This window comes from Falco cherrug, chromosome 8, assembly GCF_023634085.1.
Source record: "Falco cherrug isolate bFalChe1 chromosome 8, bFalChe1.pri, whole genome shotgun sequence".
NCBI lineage: Eukaryota > Metazoa > Chordata > Aves > Falconiformes > Falconidae > Falco > Falco cherrug.
Genome location: NC_073704.1, coordinates 64,026,522 through 64,046,390, shown reverse-complemented (window position 1 = coordinate 64,046,390; position 19,869 = coordinate 64,026,522). Strand labels below are relative to the sequence as shown.

The 19,869-nt window shown below is 41.4% G+C and overlaps 1 protein-coding gene across 4 annotated transcripts in view; it reads left to right on the top strand.

Moving 5' to 3' along the window:
• Positions 1-18,503, top strand: part of KDM3B (lysine demethylase 3B) — a 65,494-nt gene extending 46,991 nt beyond the window's left edge. For 3 of the 4 annotated variants that reach the window (XM_055719124.1, XM_027807287.2, XM_014281102.3), the window contains exons 17-24: positions 7,597-7,768; positions 10,829-10,919; positions 11,007-11,137; positions 13,300-13,419; positions 13,947-14,086; positions 14,407-14,583; positions 15,156-15,290; positions 17,156-18,503. In XM_055719124.1, the coding sequence (XP_055575099.1) occupies positions 7,597-7,768; positions 10,829-10,919; positions 11,007-11,137; positions 13,300-13,419; positions 13,947-14,086; positions 14,407-14,583; positions 15,156-15,290; positions 17,156-17,236 (1,047 nt within the window). In that variant the 3' untranslated portion in view covers positions 17,237-18,503. Of the gene's footprint in view, positions 1-7,596; positions 7,769-10,828; positions 10,920-11,006; positions 11,138-13,299; positions 13,420-13,946; positions 14,087-14,406; positions 14,584-15,155; positions 15,291-17,155 lie in introns of those variants that run through there. The other variant, XR_008733627.1, reaches the window with a different exon arrangement.
• Positions 18,504-19,869: the final 1,366 nt, after the last annotated feature.

Here is a 19,869-nt window from a genome sequence, read left to right as displayed (position 1 = left end):
CAGTGGTTTTAGTGTGGTGTGGTTTGTGCTGAACCTGCTGTACTACAGCCCAGCAATGAATCCACTGATTTCCTGCATGCATCCTAGGATCTACCCCACACTCGATGCTTTATAGCCTCAAGGAAAGGTCCATTCCCTCCAGCTGCAGCATGTACAAGAATAAAAGTGCTGCACGCAGTATAATTCCTGCTGAATTTCTGCTGAAGTATTGGGTGTACTTGATGCAGTGTCTCATCCTGAGCCTAGAGTCTATTGTGAAACTGTGTTGTTACCCAAATATTGTTTTGAACTCTGCATCTTGTGTATTGAGCACTCTTGGATTGTCTGGAGGGGTCATCAGCCAGTTAAGCCTTCAGTCAAGAGACTGGACTTCAGACCTGCTGCCAGTGTAGCCGCTTTTTCAGATCTCAATTCATAGTGCTACAGGTTAAACCTCTCCAGAGAGTCATTAAGATTGGCCTGGTGAATCTTTAAGCTGAATGTTAAAAAAATATGTGAGTAGCTGCTGCTGCAGAGGAAGTGCACCTATAGCTCTAACAGAATGTGATGTCCATCAGTGTTCAGACTGTGTTCTTGGCACTTTGTTCTGCCGTGACCTCTGGCACTGTTACCTTCACTGACTACTCAGAATTGAGACCATTGGTGTTAGACAGTTACATCCCTCATCATCTTTTCTGGATAAGTCCTTGTTGTCAGCTGTTCTGTTGTTATTGTGCCAATGCTCTTGGCACTTGCTTTCCATGCTTGCTCGTGGTTGCTCACAAGTCATGGGCCTGCTGAGCTGTGATGGCGGGGCAGATCAGGCTGCATGTTCCTCTTGGCACTCAAGTCCATTCCTGCCAGAAGCAGAGTACTTTTCGGTTAAGTTTAGTGTGTCCTGTGGGACTGCATGTTCTCTGGGTCCCCTGGGCACAAGCATAACTAGCACCTAGCTGTGAGAACTGTGGAGAGAACTGTATGGCACCACCAACACCGGAGTTAGCAGTTCCTGTTTCTGACTCCCCTAGCCAGCTCCGAATAGGTGGAAGAGGCCACTGTGCAGCACGCCCTCGCTTGTCTGACTAAAGCTTAGCTTGCTGCTGGTATGGCCAACTTTCCCTCTAATTGCAGTTATCTTCTTGTCCTGATTTTTTTTGGAGTGCATGGGGGTCTTTTTTTTTTTTTTTTTTTTTTTTTTTTTTTTCTTCTCCCTTCCCCTTGAACCTGTTGCATCCTTCTGAGTTATGAAGGATTTCAGAGTGTTCTTTTGTAGTGCTGTGGTGTCAGTCATCTGCCTGACTTGGCAAAGTGCTCCTTAGTTTCTGCTCAGTATACTCTGATAATTTTCCTAACTCTCTCTGTTAGAAAATAATACTGTCTCTCTGAGGAAGATCCTAAATATTTTAGGAATACTTACAAAAGATGTGCTTGTCCGTTTCTCTGCAAATGAGACTGGTTAATCACCGGGTGCAAGATGCTGCATATGGCCGTGGGACTCTTGACTGTTAATGAATCCTGAGAGACTGCTTATGGAACCTAGAGATGTGATTACCAATCTTCTGTCAAATGTGCGGTTTGCAGTCTGTATTGCCCTCTTATTTTAGGCTTCACCCCAAGATGTTATATTGATGCTTTTGGATGACTTCATCATTCAGAGGACCCCTTGCACAGCAATGGACTAAGCGAGCCCCTTGCTCATTCAAGAATTCTCCAGTGGTGTTGCACTCACTTGACTTTCCTGCTGGAATGTGGAAAGCAATCTAACTGAACCTCTCTCATTCCTGCACAAGAGAGAGCAGGTGACCCAAGCAGGCATTGCTGTCTTGACAAGGCTATTCTTCAAGCAGAGATTATCTCAACAAACTCTGCTCTGTCACGGTTCTCCCTTGGCTCACATCTTCCTGTACCTCCCAGCTGCACCTTTACAAGTGAAATCAAAGAAACGTTAATTCCACCACCATCCCCCAAATAGTCTTCTCCTTCCCATTTGGTGGGCTGGAAAAGGTTAGTTGCAAACTAGCATAATGAATACACTGGACACTATATCTGAGCCATATGAAGATCTTAGTCACAGTAGCATCCCGAATCATTAAAAGAGGAAGTTCTTTTCCCTTAAGGTCTGGATAACAGATGGCACTCTGTGTTGTGCAGAAATAGCAAGATTTTCCAAGTTCTTTGTCCTGGAAATTGTCAGAAATAAGGTAAACTCTGTCTTATCCTAGAATTCACTGGGAGACCATAGAATTATTTCTTTCTGAAGCTGTTCTTCAAGAGCATTTTAGTCTCCTGAACATGGTTGGTTTTCATCTGGGGATACTGTCAGGATTCTTATCCTACAGCAACCTGTTCTTTTCTAAATTTTCATGCTAGGCTTTCCTTTTTTGAAATACTGAAGATTTGGGGTGTTGTTGGATGTTTTTATTTGTTTTCTTCCTGTAGCCTATGAGCAGATTTGGCAGAAAATGCCTACTAGCCAAGTCCGCTATCCTTTCATGTTGCAACCCAAGCTTTGTTTTTCACTAGAGAGAACATTTTCCTTTTTCCATGAGAAAGTCTCTGCTTAATAACTGGAAAGATTCTACTAGGCTAAGTAGTTTGTTGGGTTTGGGGGTTTTGGTTGTTTGGGTTTTTTGTCAAGTAGTCAAGTGAATACAGCAGGTATCAAAATTTGTCAAATTGAAGGTCTTACCTGGCAGCAGTTTCCACTCATCCTGTGAAAGGTAGTTATTTTACCCCTCATCTGTGATCCCTAGGTTTTCGTAGAATATGATTAAAACCTTTCTATTGCCTTAATGTTACAATTCCTTCTGGCATCAGAGGATATATTTAAACTTGGGATCAGTGTATCTGCTCTGTCATCTTGGGGAGGTGTGCTGCTTGTCAGGGCCTCCCATTTGGGACGCAGTGGAAAGACAGCCAAAGCTCATCTGTACCTCAGACATTTACCCTCTGCTGCTCTTCCATATTGGCATGAACAATACTGCTAGGGAGACCTGGACAGTATCGAGAGTGACTAATATGGCTCTGGGAGTCATGGTCAAGGCCATGGGGCCCAGGTGGTTTTCTTAATCCTGCTGGTGAGGAATAGAGGGTTGGACTGATCCTGCATGTCAACCATTGTTTTCGCAGCTGGTTTTGTGGTCCTGGAAACCTCTCTGAGGATTGAGGACTGCTTGGAATTGATGGGATCCATCTAACTATGTCAAAAGCATCTTTGCCAGCAGCCTAGCCAACCTGATTAGGAGACCTGTAAGCCAGGAATGATAGGGAAGGGAGAGTATGACCAGTGATCAAGAAAGGAATTAGTAGATTAGGTTGGCAAGCAAGCAGTTTGGGGCGATGTGAACAGATGAAATCTCATACTGAAGAAAATAGGGATGAAAGATATCCATCTCAAACACATGCATGTAAGTAAGGAACTGTGTACATCACAGCATTGCAAGGAAAGCTTTCATACTGTTTCTGGGAAACTAACGTGACAGGGTGTCTTTCTGAAGTGCTTGTACACGAATGCGTACAGTACAAGGAGCAAAGAGGAGGAATTAGGGTGCAGTTGCACGACAGTCTCATCGGTATGATGGGGAAGTGGTGGGATAGCTTATCAACTGTAGTATGGCAAGGAGTGGGTACAGGCTGTTTCGGAAGGACGGTCCAGGAATGACAGGCCAGGAAGATGAGTTGAGCATTTCTGTTTATGTGAGGGAACAGCTGGAATGCATGAAACCGTGCAGGAACAGATGATGAGCCATTTATGGGCCAGGATCAGCAAGCAAACTAATGCGGGCAACATTGTGGCAAGTATCTGCTACAGACCGCCTGATCAAGAAAAAGCAGTAAGGCCTTCTTCAGACAGCTAGAGGAAACCCTATGGTCACATTTCCTTGGCTTCATGGGGACACCCTAATACCTGCTGGAGGAATGGTACAACAGGTCACAAGCACTCCTGAAGTTTTCTGGAGTGCATTGATGACAACATCCTGACACAACTTATCAAGGAACCAGCTGGGGAAGGGTGCTCTGCTGGACCTCGTGCTTACAGAAGAGGAAGAACTGGTTGTCCATGTGGAGGTGAGGGGCAGCTTTGGCTGCGGTGACTGTCAGATGGTGGGGTTTGGCTCAAGATCCTGAGAAGAGGAAGCAAAGCAAAAAAGCAGAATCACAAGCCTGGACTTCAGGAGAGCAGACTTTCACCTTTTCATATGTCTACTTGGAACAATCCCTTGGGCTATGCTTCTGAAAAGAAGAGGGCCTCAGCAATGCTAGCTGAATCATACTTAACCTGCATTGTAGCCTTCTGTGATGAGACTGGCTTGGTGGGTGAGGGGAGAGCACTTGGATGCTTTTATCTTAACTTTATAAGGCTTTTGACACTGTCATAGTGTCATCAAACTGATGAAGTATAGACTAGATAAGTAGACAGTGTGGTGCATTTAAAACTGACTGAAATGCCATGCTGAGGGGGTTGTGATCACAGTCACTAGCAGCGTCCCCGGCGGGCGTGGTGTCAGTATTGAGTACCATTTAACATCCTCATTAAGGACCTCCACAAGCTTACAGAAAATACAGAACAAGGAGGAACGGCTGATACCCCAGGTGGCTGTGCAGCTCTTCAGAGGGACCTTGCCAGGCTGGAGAGTTGGACTGACAGGAATCTCGTGATGCTCACCAAGGGAACATGTGAAGTCCTGCATCTCAGGAAGAATAACGCCCCACAGCAGTAGGTGCTGGGGGCCAGCCAGCTGGAAAGTAGCTTAGCCGGGAAGGACCTCAGGATCCCAGTGGACAAGGAGGTGACTGTGAGGCAAGAACATGTTGTCGCGATGGAGAAGGACAGCAGCATCCCGGGCTGTGTTACGAAAAGCGTTGTCAGCAGGTCAGGCAAAGTGCTCCTTCCCCTCCATTTGGCCCCAGTAGAGGCCACACGTGGGGTGCTGTGTCCAGGTCTGGGCTCCCCAGTACAAGGCAGACATGGACTTACTGGAGAAAGTCCGGTGAAGGGCCACAGAGGTGACTAAGGGACTTGAAGCATCTTCCATATGAAGAGACATCAAGAGAGCTGGGACTGTTGAGCCCAGAGAAGAGAAGGCTTGGGAGAGTGTGGCTAGAAAATCTTGTCGGTGTGTAAATCCCTGGTGAGAGGGAATGAGGAAGAGGGAGCCAGACAGAGTCCTCTCAGCAGTACCCACTGACAGGGCAAGGGGCAGTGGGTGCAAATGGAAAACCAGGAAGTTCAACCTGAAGGTGAGAAAACGCTGCAACACTTATTTTAGTGTGAGGGTGATCTGTTCCAACCTGACTGTTTCTCAGGTTCTGTGGGTTTGTTCCCCCCACCCCCAAAGTTGGCAGGAGTAAAGTAACAACCTCTTTTTGTTTTCCTAAACCTCACTCATCTGCAGTTGAGGTTTCATTGCTGCCTTCTAGAACTTCAGGGCTATGTTGTGTTGTATTTGAAAACCAAGGCCATTTCTGTTATCCCCAAAATTGTTTGGTTTTTTTCTCTGTTCATTTCTGAATGAATAGTTGTCCTCACTTAGGGAATAAAATGGACACTAGTCCTGTTAGAGGCCATTGGGCAATCCAGGTGAAGTGGTGGTTAGTTACTGGAGTGTTTTTAAGCAACATAACTTTGGAGTTGCTTGTCTATAGCTCTGTAGGTCTCTTTGCCTAACATGCTGATGCTACTAGAACATCTAGGGGCATCTGTGCTCCTCAGGGTTGTACTGATCTCTTCATGTGAATAAACCAAAGATCTACTTTCAGATCATTGCTAACGTATAGGGCACAGCTTGGAACTGATTCGAACTTGCATAGCAATGTGAACTGTCATTTGAGCATAGGTAGCAGTTACTAAACCAAGAGTTCTTCAGTTGGGGTAGTCCACGTGTAAGTTCATTTCATACCCTCTTTTCCTTTTCTCTCAGGTCTTACAACTCTCTCTAGAGATTGCAGGGTGAGAGGAACTGATGGGGTCTTGGCCAGTGTTGGAAAATACTGTTGTCAGTTTCGCAAATGACTCCAGCATTTATGGGGAGAGGCCACTCAAATCTTGGTGTGGAACATATATAGATGGTTAGCCTAAACATCTTAAAACCTCTTTAGCAAGTGAACAGCCACTTTTCTGCTACTTGGTTTTTGTCCTGCGGAACTAACGATGATCCATGATTATACATAAAGCATGAGTGAAATAGTTAAAAAACTCATATCAGAATATGAAAATTTCATGTGAGAGGGCTTTACTATAAATGCTGTTTCTAGTGGTAGTTGCATTTGTGCTTAAAAAAAAAGAGATGTGGTGGGACTCAACACCCACTGTACTTCCACAGGTGGATTGACCATGACTGGCTGCCAGACTCCTACCCAGCTGCTCTCTTACTCCCCCCTCTCAACAAGACAGGGGGAGAAAATCAGGTGGAAAAGTTTGGGTCAAGGTAAAGACAAGGGAGATCACTTGGCGATTGCTGTCATGGGCAAAACAGATTCAACTTGTGAAAAAGTAGTTTATTGCCATTTTAAAAATAGAGTAGGATGGTGGAGAACAAAGACAAAGCTAAAACCACTTTTCCCCCACATGCTCTTCCTTCTTCCTAAAGGCTCAGCCTTACTCCGTCACCTCTGACTCTGCCTCCTCACCTTCCCCACCCCTTCCCTCCCCCTGAACCCGAGCGGCACAGGGGGAATGGAGAATAATGGAGGTTGTGGTCAATTGATAACACTTCGTCTCTGCAGCTCCTTCCTCCTCATGCTTTTCCCCTGCTCCAGTGTGGAGTCCCTCCCACAAGATACCATCCTCCACGAACTGCTCCAGCATGCGCCCTCTCCATGGGTTGCAGTCCTTCAGGAATAGACCAATCCAGCGTGGGTCCCCAACGGGCCACATTTTCTGCCAGAAAACTTGCTCCTGCACGGACATCTCTCCAAGGGCTGCAGCTCCTGCTAGGAGCCTGCTCCAGTGTGGGCTCCCACAGGCTGCAGCTTCCTTCAGGGCATCTCCCCCTGCGGCAGTGCTCCGTGGGTTGCAGTGGGGATACCTGCCCCACCAGGGTCCTCCGCAGGCTGCGGGGGGGGCAACCTGCTTTTCACCATGGTCTCTTCCGTGGGCTGTGAGGAATCTCTGGAGCACCTCTTTCCCCCCTCTTCCTTCACTGACCTTGGTGTCTGCAGAGTTGTTTCTCTCACTTCCCCCTGCCTCAGCAGCTGTGGAATGTTTTTTACCCTTTCTTATTATCACAGAGGCACCACCAGCATCAATTATGGGCTCAGCTTTGGCCCGCGTTGGGTCTGTTGGAGCCAGGTGGAACCATCTGTGCCCAGCACGGGGCAGCTCCCAGCCACATCTCACAGAGCCCACCCCTGCTGCCGGCACCTGCTCTGTAGACCTAGTACAGTTGCCTTAGCAAGTCTAATCCAGTACCACTTCTAGGGCAACTGCACATGGCCCGGAACTGAAGTTTGCTTTGACTCTGGTTATGTGGTGCACAAAAACCAGACATGGATGAAAATAGATTTGTGGTGTCTTTTGTATGATGGTAGCCAGGAGTCTCGGCTCTTAAGATAAGTTTGGCTGCATGTGTAAGAATTTGGTTATGGTGGAGTAAGCATTCGTCTTTGTATTCTCAGCCCGTGCTGGTATCTGGTGTCCATAAGAAGTTGAAGTCAGAGCTTTGGAAACCAGAAGCTTTCAGCCTGGAATTTGGAGATCAAGATGTAGATTTGGTGAACTGCAGGAACTGTGCCATAATTTCAGACGTGAAAGTGCGTGACTTCTGGGATGGCTTTGAGATAATATCTAGTAAGTAATACCTATGGCTGACTAGTTTAACTGAGCAGTCTGTCTTGCTACCTTCCTCCTTTTCCACCTACTTTCTAAATAAATAAATAAATAAAAATTTCCCAAATAGCTATCAGTCTCATCCAAAGAAGCCATTGCTCCTTAGATGTAGCACACCCTAGAAAATACCTTATTGGTGAAGATTAAGGCAGGGCTGCCCAAGAAAACTTTGTCTCTACTATAGCATGTTGTGTGTGTTACTTTCATGTGACAAAAGATGATCCATTTCATGGGAAACTACTTTTGTTTTAGCTTTCCTCAGTGAAATTAATCATCAGTTACAGTTATTAAGACAGTAAGTAATTTGACTACTCTTACTCTCTTCCCAACCTCAACTTTTATTGTAAAGCTAAAGGGAACCTGCAGAGCTAAAACAGACTGAGGCTTTTGATGCTAAAACTCAGACTTGGTGGAATATATCAACTAAGTAAACTTGACATTGTGAATTATTTTTGTAGTAGATCATCTGTGAGTACAAATCCAAGTTTAACATGTATTACGAATAGCAATGCTGTATGTGTATCTCGTGATAACACATTACTTAATGCTCGAGTTCTTTGAGAAAGCATTCTGTCAAGTGTGGATGTGGAAGATAACCAGTAAAAAATTATGGGGATATAACTGAAAAGTAGAGCTCTCTATTTTAGATTGTATATACATAGATCAGAGTGGTCTTGTATTTACAGACATTGAGTTGTGACAGTTCATTGCAATGTTGCTGATTTTAGTGTTGTGTATAAAACGTTTTCTGTATTTACCGCGATGTGTACATAGCAGAAACGGTGACCTGTTAGATGACTTAATGGAATCTTTGTTCAACAGTGAACATAATGTTAGATTTGTAGACCGAGAATATTCCCTTTCCTAGTCATTTTCCAGTCAAAGAGCTCTCAACTTTCGACTTATTTTTATATGGTTCCAAGTACAGTGTCTTGTATTTCGTACTGTTAAATTTCATACTATTTCTGCTATTATTCAGAAATGAATGGCCAAGAAGGATATAATGGTGTGGTCTTTCTGTGTATTAACAGTAATTAGGAAACTTTACAAACTCTTCACTTCTGTGCTAGGGTCATTCATGAAAATAGTGAATTTGTGTAGGTCAAGTTATCTTTGAGAAATGTTATTTGTAGTTTGTCTCCAGACAGATACGCTCCTTTCAGCAAAATCAGCTGCTGCCTTTCTTTTAGACTGCCTTTACTACACTTCATATGAGCAATGTTAGAGGTACAGGTTGGAAAACCTGATCACTTCTGCCAGTTTCTTTTAAATACATTTTATGTAGTGTTTTTCAGCCATATGCACTCCCCAACTTAGAGTATTATTTGCTGATAGTCCAGAGATTTCACGCACTAAGTCATGTGAAAACTGTGAATTGCATGATGCCTCTGTCTTCTCTGCATTACATGAATTTTAGATTTCACAAATATGTGCCTGGTCGCCCCACCCCCCCTTAAATTATTGAAGAGATGTAAAACAGCCACTGAATATGGAGATGGTATTGAGATAATCCCTTAATTATTCTATTTGATACTTTAGTTAGTTTTAATCTTGTGCTGTTGACTTTTAATATCTTTGAGTTCTAAGTGGACTTCGAGCAGGTCTAACTTTTTGTTTTGATCCTTCTTAGACCTGCTTTTCTTTGCTGATCAGGTGTTTTCTGACTTTTGTCCCATTTCATGTAGTTTATCAGATCTGTGTGTTTTCCTCCAGGTAGCTCTTCGCTCGGTCCTTTCTGAATAACCTTTCTACAAGTTTCTTCTCTTTGGAACAAAGATCCTTGATGAGTTCAGAATCTTGAATACGGGAAGTTATGAAACATCTTTAAATTCAAGTCCTTGAGCTTTTCAGTTTGCCTTTCTAAAATCTATAGCTCATCAAAATTTATTTTCTTTACATCAATCACTTTTGTTTACATATCTGCAGTTCTTAATTCCTTTTAATTTCAATAAAATGATTTTTTTATATTGCAAGCGAAGGATGTCTTCTGTAGCCTGTTGATATATAACACAGCTGTGATTCACAGGTCTCCAAGTCCTAGTTTCTTGGACATGCTTTCTCTTGGTGCTGTCAGCAGCTCTGCTAGGTCTGGGTAAGGTTAGTTGCTTTTTGTTTGGCTGACAGTCCTTGGTGAGGTAGGAAGTGGTGAAGGATGTTACCCTCTGAGGAAGAGGGGATGTGAAGGTGACTGTGGTACATCACAATTTGACATAAAGCCATCAGCTGGAAAACAGGAAGAATTTGGTAGAAGAGTGAACTTTGTTTCTCTCTGAACATCATGCTGAGTCTTCTAAGCTGTTCCATGTACCGCTTCCAGATACACTCTTGTAGCCATTGTAACATCAGAGGCAAAACAGCAGTTGATGTGGTCAGTGCTGTCATATCGTACATCTGCTGTTGCATATGTAATGTCATCTTTCTATGCTACCAGCTTTCTCTGTTACCAGTCAGGACTCGCCTACAACTCTTGAAGTGACAAATGTTTGAATTTGGCACCTTGCTAATTTGAGTCTCTCCAGCAAAGAATTGAAAAAATTAAAGGCTGTCTTCTTCAGTAACCACCTGCTGTTTAGCTTTTTTGAGTGTGGTGCACTGTGGTTTCTTGCTTTTATACTGAGGTTAGGGTTGATTTCAGAGCATGAACCAGTAACTTGAATTTTATAGAAGCACCACTCCTCTTGAACTGAAACACAAAACTCCTTTAGACTTTGGTAGAAGTAGTGAGGGAGAATGCTCTGGAAAAGCTTGTTTTCAAAGCTGAATAAAAACTATTCTAAAACATAGCAGCTGTGCAAGATCTGTCAAACTTCTGCTGTAGGTAATGATATATATATCTCTCTCCCGTTCGCTGTCTCTCACTCTCATACTATGATAATGCTTAGATGCCCAAAGAAAAGTTCAGATCCATTTTTTTTCTGTGCTATACAAGAAGTCTCGGTACAAAAGACTTAGAGCTTAAACAAGGTAATGGGCTGTGGTAAAAAGATATTATATAAAGAAATTTTAATTTGTTTCTTGCAGAACGGCTCAGGTCAGATGATGGTCAGCCAATGGTACTAAAGTTAAAGGATTGGCCTCCAGGGGAGGACTTTAGAGATATGATGCCTACAAGGTAAGTAAACCTTAGTATCAATGCCTACAGGACTGCTGTAGGTGCTATAGGAGGAAAACATGCCCTTGTTCTCTTTTTGCTCTCTAGGTTTGAGGACTTGATGGAAAATCTTCCTCTTCCTGAATATACCAAGAGGGATGGCAGACTGAATTTGGCTTCTAGGCTGCCAAGCTATTTTGTCCGTCCTGACTTGGGTCCCAAAATGTACAATGCCTATGGTATGTGAGAACAGCTCTGTAGATGTTGAGTTTTGTGACTGTTGTACTTAGGGCATATGCAAGGCTGTGGCATTAATCAAAACTCAATGCTTATCCTAGAGCACGCTGTAATTGGTTTTTTAATTGGTCCTGCGATCTATTCCTATGCTAGTCCTCTGTCAGATGTGCCCTTTTTTGCCATGTGGTTTCCAAGAGATATGCATTTATAAGTTTGCAAATAGTTATTATTTAATACGTATAATAAGCACAATACTGATACAGGATTCAAGGAGAAGTTAATATCTTTTTGAGAGCAGGTGATACATTTGAGAGGAAAATTAGCCAGCTTCTGGGTACTTTGATCTGTGTGGTCATGTTTCTGACCAGGTGGTGTAGTTTTCTTAATTGGTGTCTAACAACACAGAGCACAGACAACAGGCAAGACAACTGTCACCATGTTCAGCTACCTGAATTGGATAGTTTTGTCCTCTTAAGACTGCAATTATATAGTAGGTGAATAGTGTACAAATGGAGGAAACCTTTGTCTGAACACATACCCTGCGTGGGGCTGTGAAGCATTAATGTTTCAAATGATTGTCAGTGTGGTAGAGCGTGGAGGATATATGAACAATTCATTCATGTTGTATCAACTTGAGTTATTTCAGTTCTTGAATGTACTGACCTTGAGGCTGTGGCCAAAAGCAGGTTTTGGAGACTTTCAATTTAAAACAAATGATTGTTAAAGTTCCAGGATAATTTTAGACAACAGATTGATTTGGAAGTAAGTACTTTAACAGCTTTAGAGTAAGATAAATAACATAAAGTGGTTGCTGTTTGTATATACTAGAAAATGTCAAGTGATACTGATGAGAAAGTTGCAGCCATCTCACAAAGCAAGTCTGGAAGCAAACTTACCCTAATGCAACTTCTGTAGTTCTCTTTGAATATTCATGGGACAGGGGTGCAGAGGTTTTTAAGGGTTTGCATTCCAATTATCGATAATGCTATGTTAAACAATTCACCTGAGGATGTGAAAGATTTTTCATTGTTTTGTCGTCTTTTAAAAAGTTTTAGCTTAGTAACCAAATGTGTATTAGACTTAAGCTATCAAGTGACACATTGCAGTTCTGAGAAAGTGTTTATGGGGTTATTTTGCTTTTTTGAGTAGTATAACATCACAAATAAGAGTTTAAAAAAAAATAGGGATTTGTGGCAAATTCAGCTTGTTCAGTGTTTGTGTTCAACGTTTTGGTTTATGTATTACTTGACATGTAAGTTTGATAAGAAGGCTGTACACCAAAGAGCTCACAATGTAATCAAGCATTATAGAGGAGTGCAGCAAGAAGTGAGGTAATTGGTGACAGCTAACGTGACTTTGTAATTAGCAATGGATTCATTTTGTTGAATTCATCTTGAATGTCAAAGTTTATTTTCCTTTGTATCAGAGTTTGGGGAGGGAGTGTTGATGTTTGTTGTTTTTTTTTAGCATAGACTATAACCCTCTACTATTTGAACCTTCTAGATGTGTAGGTCTTAGTCCAAAGAGAGAAGCTATTACACTTTGTTCTTTTCAAGTTAAAAGAAAAAAATTAGTTAGGTCTGTCTTCAAAACCAGTTTTATATCTTTTTACTCTTAGATGCTTTACAAACAAATTAAAGGGTAGGCCTAGATATAAACTCGGTAATTCTGTCTGTGGTGAATATTTTTTTCTAGCCTATTAAATGTATTTTGGTTGTAAATATATGACTTTGTTTTCTGGCTGTGTAGTGGAAAAAAGTTCTCAGTAGCAAGGTAAAGTCTTTCATGTACTTAGCATTTTAAAGCATTAAGATAGAAAAACTGTGACTGAGGCTTGATTCTTAAAGTGATATTCAGTTACCTAAATAAAAGGACTGTTTATAGATGTTAACCATGAAACAATCATTGTTTTCAGGTTTTGTTTTTAAAACACTTGTTGACTTGGGTGAACTATATTTGCTACTTCTATTTCCTGTCAAATAAAAATAGTAGTTATCAGTAAACTTTTTACTTACGCAGCACATGACATGAATGTAACTGCTTCAGCTGCCCTTTGACACTGGTTTCTGCTCTTATGGCTGTGTAAAGTTAGCATTCTAGAAAGATCTTTCAGGCAGGTTATTTGTATAAGAGCTTAAATAGGATTTTATTTTACACTCTGTAGGTCTGATTACTGCAGAAGACAGGCGAGTTGGTACCACAAACCTGCACTTGGATGTGTCTGATGCCGTTAATGTCATGGTGTATGTTGGGATTCCTGTTGGGGAAGGGACCCATGATGATGGTAATGTTTGAGGAAAGCTGTTTTCTGTCCATTAAAAAATCTATTGTGTGTGAGAGAAAGAAGACTATACTGTTTGTTGCTTAAGCTTGTCATATCTATGATATATAACCCAAATATACAAGGCAGTTTGCTATTGCTACTAAATACATCTGCAGCATGTGTTTGAAAGTGTGGTAATGCTTCATTGGTTCCCAGCTGTGGAAGCAGCAGAGTTTTGCTAGAAATTAGATACCTGCCTCAAGAAAGGAGGAGAAATGGTGATAAGTTACTCTTCTCATTGTTAATTGAATAATTGTGGTTAGTTCAGTTTGAATTCATGGCTGAGCTTTGTGATTAGCTGTCAGTTGACACATTTCCTGAATTTTGTTAAGATGAAGCCTGACGTGCTTAGGAAGTGCACTGTATGATGCAGCATTTGCAGTAGCAGTGTGACAGGATTTAGCTGCTCAAAATGCTCCTTCCTGTTCTGTATGTCAAAAATCAGAAGCTTTATAACCGCACCGCTTTTGTGTGGATTCCCCTTTCAGAGGTTCTGAAAACAATTGATGAGGGAGATGCTGATGATGTAACAAAGCAGCGAATCCATGAAGGAAGAGAGAAACCTGGAGCATTGTGGCACATCTATGCTGCCAAGGATGCTGAAAAGATACGGGAACTTCTCCGGAAGGTATGTTCACTACAAAAGGTGGCTTGAGCTTACAGGATCCCTTGACTAGCGTGCTTACAGCAGCTGAATGATACAAATTGCTATCAACATCAAGTACATAGGTTTTCTGGTGCTGTCTTTAGTAGTTACCAGGTTCCCAGGTTTACAGCCTGGTCTGGAATCTTCTTACTAATGCACATGTCAGTAGTTAAGAGCTAAATGAGCTTAATGAAAGTAATGTCCTACCTTGAAATAGTTTAGTTGTTATGTTTTTTGGTACTGAGCTTTTTGTAAACCAGCAATGTCAAGATGCTGTCTTGTGGTTTCTCCCCACCTCCTAGGTCGGAGAAGAACAAGGCCAAGAAAATCCCCCAGATCATGACCCCATTCACGACCAAAGTTGGTACTTGGACCAGACCTTACGTAAGCGACTCTACGATGAGCATGGTGTACAAGGCTGGGCAATAGTGCAGTTCCTTGGAGATGCTGTGTTCATTCCTGCGGGTGCTCCCCATCAGGTAAGTATGTCAACTGTAGGCCGTATTGACAAATAACTGAATTTGAGGCACAACAGAACTGCAACTTCAAAATAACTGTTAATATCGCTGACTTAGGCTCCTTTTTACTATGCATGCAGTTCTTACCGGAACTATTTGAATTATTTGAACTATTTGTATGGATCTTAGTCATTATATTAATACAATTTATATAAATACCTGAATGATGTGTACAGTACTGGGATGGAATGAAGGAAAAAAAAAAATCTATCAGGGTGAACAGTGGGGAAACATTTCTGTGTAGTGAAACTTCAGCCAAGGAAACAGAATTCCAAAAACATGTGGGAAAGAGCAGAGAACTTGCTTCAGGGAATACTAGTGCATGTGGGAGAATAGGGAACATGTGAGATGGCGTGTATTTTGTTCTCGTTGTAAGATTAGATACAATTCTGTGTGAGGTCAGATAGGTTTCAATTCCTGTTGGAGATAAGTAAATGTGGAAGAACCTAACATACATAGTGGCGGGGTTTTGGAGGGGTTTGTATGGTTCATTCAATCTCGATGTATCTATCATTTCATGTGGGGTTTTTTAGGTCCATAATTTGTACAGCTGCATTAAAGTGGCAGAAGATTTTGTATCTCCAGAACATGTGAAGCACTGCTTCCGTCTGACCCAGGAGTTCAGGCACCTCTCTAATACTCATACAAACCATGAGGATAAACTGCAGGTAACCATTTTATGACAGCAGTTGCTAAATACATTCTGTGTTTTGCCAGCTTTGTTCAGTACTAGAAATGTGTGGGTAGTGATTTAGAGAAAAAGTAACAACTCTCCACGATTTTGGAGGCTGTAATTTAATAAGTATTTAAAAAATAATTAATACATCTATGTCTACAGTATTATGTAAAAAAAAATTAGTAATAAACTTTGGAATTTCCAGAGAACTTCCCCCATTACACTAGTGTATGTGTCAGTATTAATAAGTTTTTAAATGGCTGAATCCTGAATGATAGTGAAGTGTAGCAGAAAAAAATACCCTATTAAAAAGGAAAAAGCAGTGCTTTGTTTTGAAGAGAGATGTTTATTTGACCAAGAACACTTGTATTTGTTCCTTTATTGCCTAAAGGAAAATTGCTCTGAAAGTGAAGGCTTGCTTGTTGCAGGGTTTTAGTGGTGGATTTGGTAGTGTTAAGTTTATGGTTGGACTCAATGATCTTAAAGGTCTTTTCCAACCTAAGTGATTCTATGATTCTAAATTAGTCCCAAACAGGAAAATCAAATGTGTTTGGGCTTGAGGAAGTGATTTGAGCATGAGTGGTTTGAGGATTGCTTAAACTAATACTTATGCCCAGAACTTGTTATGCACTGAAGTACTATACTGTATAGAAGACAGTTAAGTTCTACAGAGAGAAGACCATAGGAGTTTTTTGGATTTCACCTGTGTGTGCTCCTGACAATTTAGTATCTGTTTAGTTCGCAAATTTTGTTGACAGCATTTTTTGTGTCTTAGTAAGCACATGCATATAAAATGAGGGAGGGGAGAGATCTGCAGAATGGCTGTTCTTGCAAAAGTGAGCAGTCGATATGTAGCCATTCTCCAGTATGTCACCCAAGAATGTCAGAACTTATATTCATTCTCTCAAACAATTCAGTGAAAAATTGCTGTAAATTTCGATATGGATTTGCACAGGATGCTAAAGGAAAGCAGAAGTAGATCAATTCTCATTGTGGGGATCCAGCTTCTAACACAGTACCTCTTCAGCTGTGGTGGTGCAGATATGGAAGTGTTTCTGTAAATGAATAGGTTGCAAATGAGTAACACTTATTATTAAGAAAAGAAAAAAAATCTGTATGTATTTTTATACCTATAATAATTGTCACACAAATGATACAAAAGAAAGATCATATGTACATCAGGAAAAAATGATGATGCTTGTCAGTTAATTGAGCAAGTGCAATTAAGCTACTCAGAATTTAAATTGTTCCGTTCAGTACCTAGAAACTGAATTCAAATCAACTTAGATGAGAAAAATCAGAAATGAGATAGAGCTTTGATTGTTAAATAGCTAAGTGTGGAATGGATTGCTGGGAGTACTGGTGGTTTTTTCATCTCTGATCTTGCTTGCCTTTCTGGACAATGCACAAATCAGAAGAACTTCTAGCCTCCACACAAAGACAACAGGATGATTTGTTGCACCATCTTAATTTACATAGGGTTAAACTGTATGATTTTGTTGCTCCTTTTGGGTTTGATTCATGTGAATCCGTAAGTGATTCACATCACAAAGACTTTGTCAAAATAAACTCTCACATGTGACTTCATAGTGTACTTCCTCCTAGCTCTCATGAAAGAGAGACTGTATCTTAAAATCACAGGAGTAAACAGATGTTTGCTGGGTGACCAGACAATGATTTCATAAGTCAGTGCGGGTGTCTAAAGTATTTGTCTTCTAACCCTGACAGTTAAAATTTGTGCTGTTAATATCCTGAAGCAGTGGTTATACATACTTTGTGTGTATACTTGCTATTAGGAATGTATGTATGAGTCTCCTTGTTAGTCTGTAGAAGTTGATTTTTTTTTTCTTGTTACAGGTGAAGAACATTATCTACCATGCAGTGAAAGATGCTGTTGGCACACTGAAAGCTCATGAATCCAAACTAGCTAGATCATAGGAATTGCTAATTCCAAATGCCCTGTGAAGTAAGCCTTTTGCTCACAGTATATACAGGGACTGCACATGACTGCCTCTGCAGGAGCAGAGGCTTCTCACTAAGAGCTGGTGTGGTCAGTATTACACACACTCTTCAGCCACTGTTTTCTACGCTGCCTCAACACTGAAGGTCTAATGGAAGGTCGCACTGTTACATGCAGAATTCCAGATTCTAACGAAAGGTGCCATGTCCCTTTCCTGTGGCCTTTTGCAAATTGGAAGAACATGGAAACCACTTGGTGTTCCTGCATATTATGATTAGAAATGGTATAAAGAGTGTGGATGGTTTTTTTCTTCATGCCTAGTTAGTCTCCATGAAGTTAGAAGGAATGTGCTGGAGGTGGGTTGTCCTACTGCAGTCTTAGTTGATAGCTGCTGACGGAGTGTGACCAGCAGTAGCCCAATTGCAGAAATTTAAGCAAACTTCCCATGTGAGATACAGGCCAAGGAAAAGAATAAAGCTATTCTTTGCACTCCCCTTCATGTAGCCGTTTCTCTATACACTGTAGAGTTGCAGAAATAAAGGGAGAACCCACTTTTTTTTCCCCAGGAGACTCCAGAAATAGGAGAATTGTGTATTTAGTGAAAAACTAGGTTTGTAGTGAAACAGTTAATATTTCATGAAAGTAGATATTTTTAGTATTTTTGAAGTACCACAACTGTTCCTGGATTTTCAAGGAAAGGCGCATTACATTTAGTCTTCCTTTCAATAAAATCAAGAAGTGATTTTTAGAAAGCAGTCCAAAATAGCACAAAAACAGCCAAAGGAGAGTGAATAGAAATTGATACCCCACCTTCTTTGCCCATATTCCTCACCCATCTCCCCCCCCTCTCCCTATGCCACCCTGCTTCCTCAGAATGAGAAGTAAAAAGGAGTATAAACTCTGTTCTCATGTGGAGATGTTGTACATCTCTCCCTGCACTGGTGACTGCAGGCAATAGTTCACCCAATGCCAGTGCTAGCTGAAAACATCTATCCTTTCCAAAGTGAAGGAGAAGTTAACTTTCAGTGTCAACTTTGTCCAGAACTATTTTAAGTAAAATGTTCCTGCTTGATAGAACTGTATTCAGAATTTACTAATGTCAGCATTGATGCAATGGATTCATTGTCCAGGTACATGGGGAAATGTATCTACCTTATATCCAGCTGTACTGTAGTGCCACCTGCAGGCCTGTTAATATGTTCACGGTTATTTCATTTTTTAAAAAATAAAAGTCATTTACTGTAACAGCATGGGCAGTTTCTTTCAAACGCGGATCTTCTTGCTTTGAGTTTGTTCCAGCTTCTGTCTCTGGTAGTGCAGCTACCTGTTAATGTCTTGCCCTGCCCCTGACCGCAAGGCTTGCGTGTTTTACCCCTGGTGTCCCAGTACGTGCTGGGAGCACGTGCTCCTGAATCTGTCCGATAGTTTGGGTAGAGGCTCTGTCTTGTCATGAACATCTCCTGTGCTGTGCTCTCCACCTCTCGCTGTCTTCCAGCCCGGGGTCCAGAGCTGCTTTCTCCATGGGGTGGTGTAGGTTCCCTGGTTTCTGACCTTGGAGGCTGTGATGGCAGCAGCAGTTCTGCTCGCTGACACGTGGCACTGGTGAAGTACTGTGAAGCAGAATGAAGAGGCACTGGTGGCTTCTCAGGTCGGTTACTGGGTGTGAGCAGTTCACTCCCAGGCTTTTGCTGTCTTTGTATCCTTTCAGCTGTCCTGTGGGTATGGGCTAACCCAGTCTGCTACAGACGAAAAGGATTATCCCAGGCCCATGAACCATTCGACTTCCCTGTATTCCTATTGTACAGAATTTCTTGTGCACTTCTGTTGTGCTCTGTGCGTACAACCCATTCTGAATGGTTAATTATGTTAATGTGATGTTTCCCTCGTGTGCATGTATCCGCAATTAGAATTGGATAAAGATCAAAAAACCAAGACTTGGCTATGTGTAATGCAGTAGCTTCGGTTATTTCCAATGCAGTGATCTACAGTAAGAGTTCTGCATCTCATGCTGAATCTTTGTTTGGTTTAAGTCTATCCAATGTTTCTGTCTCTTGAATTTCCTCTTTTATTAATCATAGAGTACATCAGCCTAAAGCAGTACTCAGCGAAACCAGATGGATAATTTGCACAAAAATTACAGATTAAAATTAAGAAATATGTAGCAATCCAGATTATAGACCAGATGAGGACAGGCGGAATTTTTAAATTGATCTGATGAATCCGTTCTGGTAACTTACATTTGAAATCTTTTATCCTTTATCTGGATTGTATGCATCAGGTGACAGGGACTGCCACTTCTTTTGGCAAGTTCTTTCAAGTAGGTAATTTTTTCATGTGTGTCACAGATTTGCATTTATGTAGACTCAGAATCCACTTACCAATTCTTGATTGTTTTCCACCAAAAGAAGGTCCTCGGTTGATTAGAAGCTGTAATCATCAGCTGTTACTGTACAGCAATTTCAGAATTTCTGAAATAGACTTTTCATATATTTTGTCTGCAAACACATAGGTTTTTATGTATTAATACTAACCAGATACACATGTATAGATCATATATAACATTAATTTATGGATGTACATGTTAGACAATATATATTAACTTTATACGTGT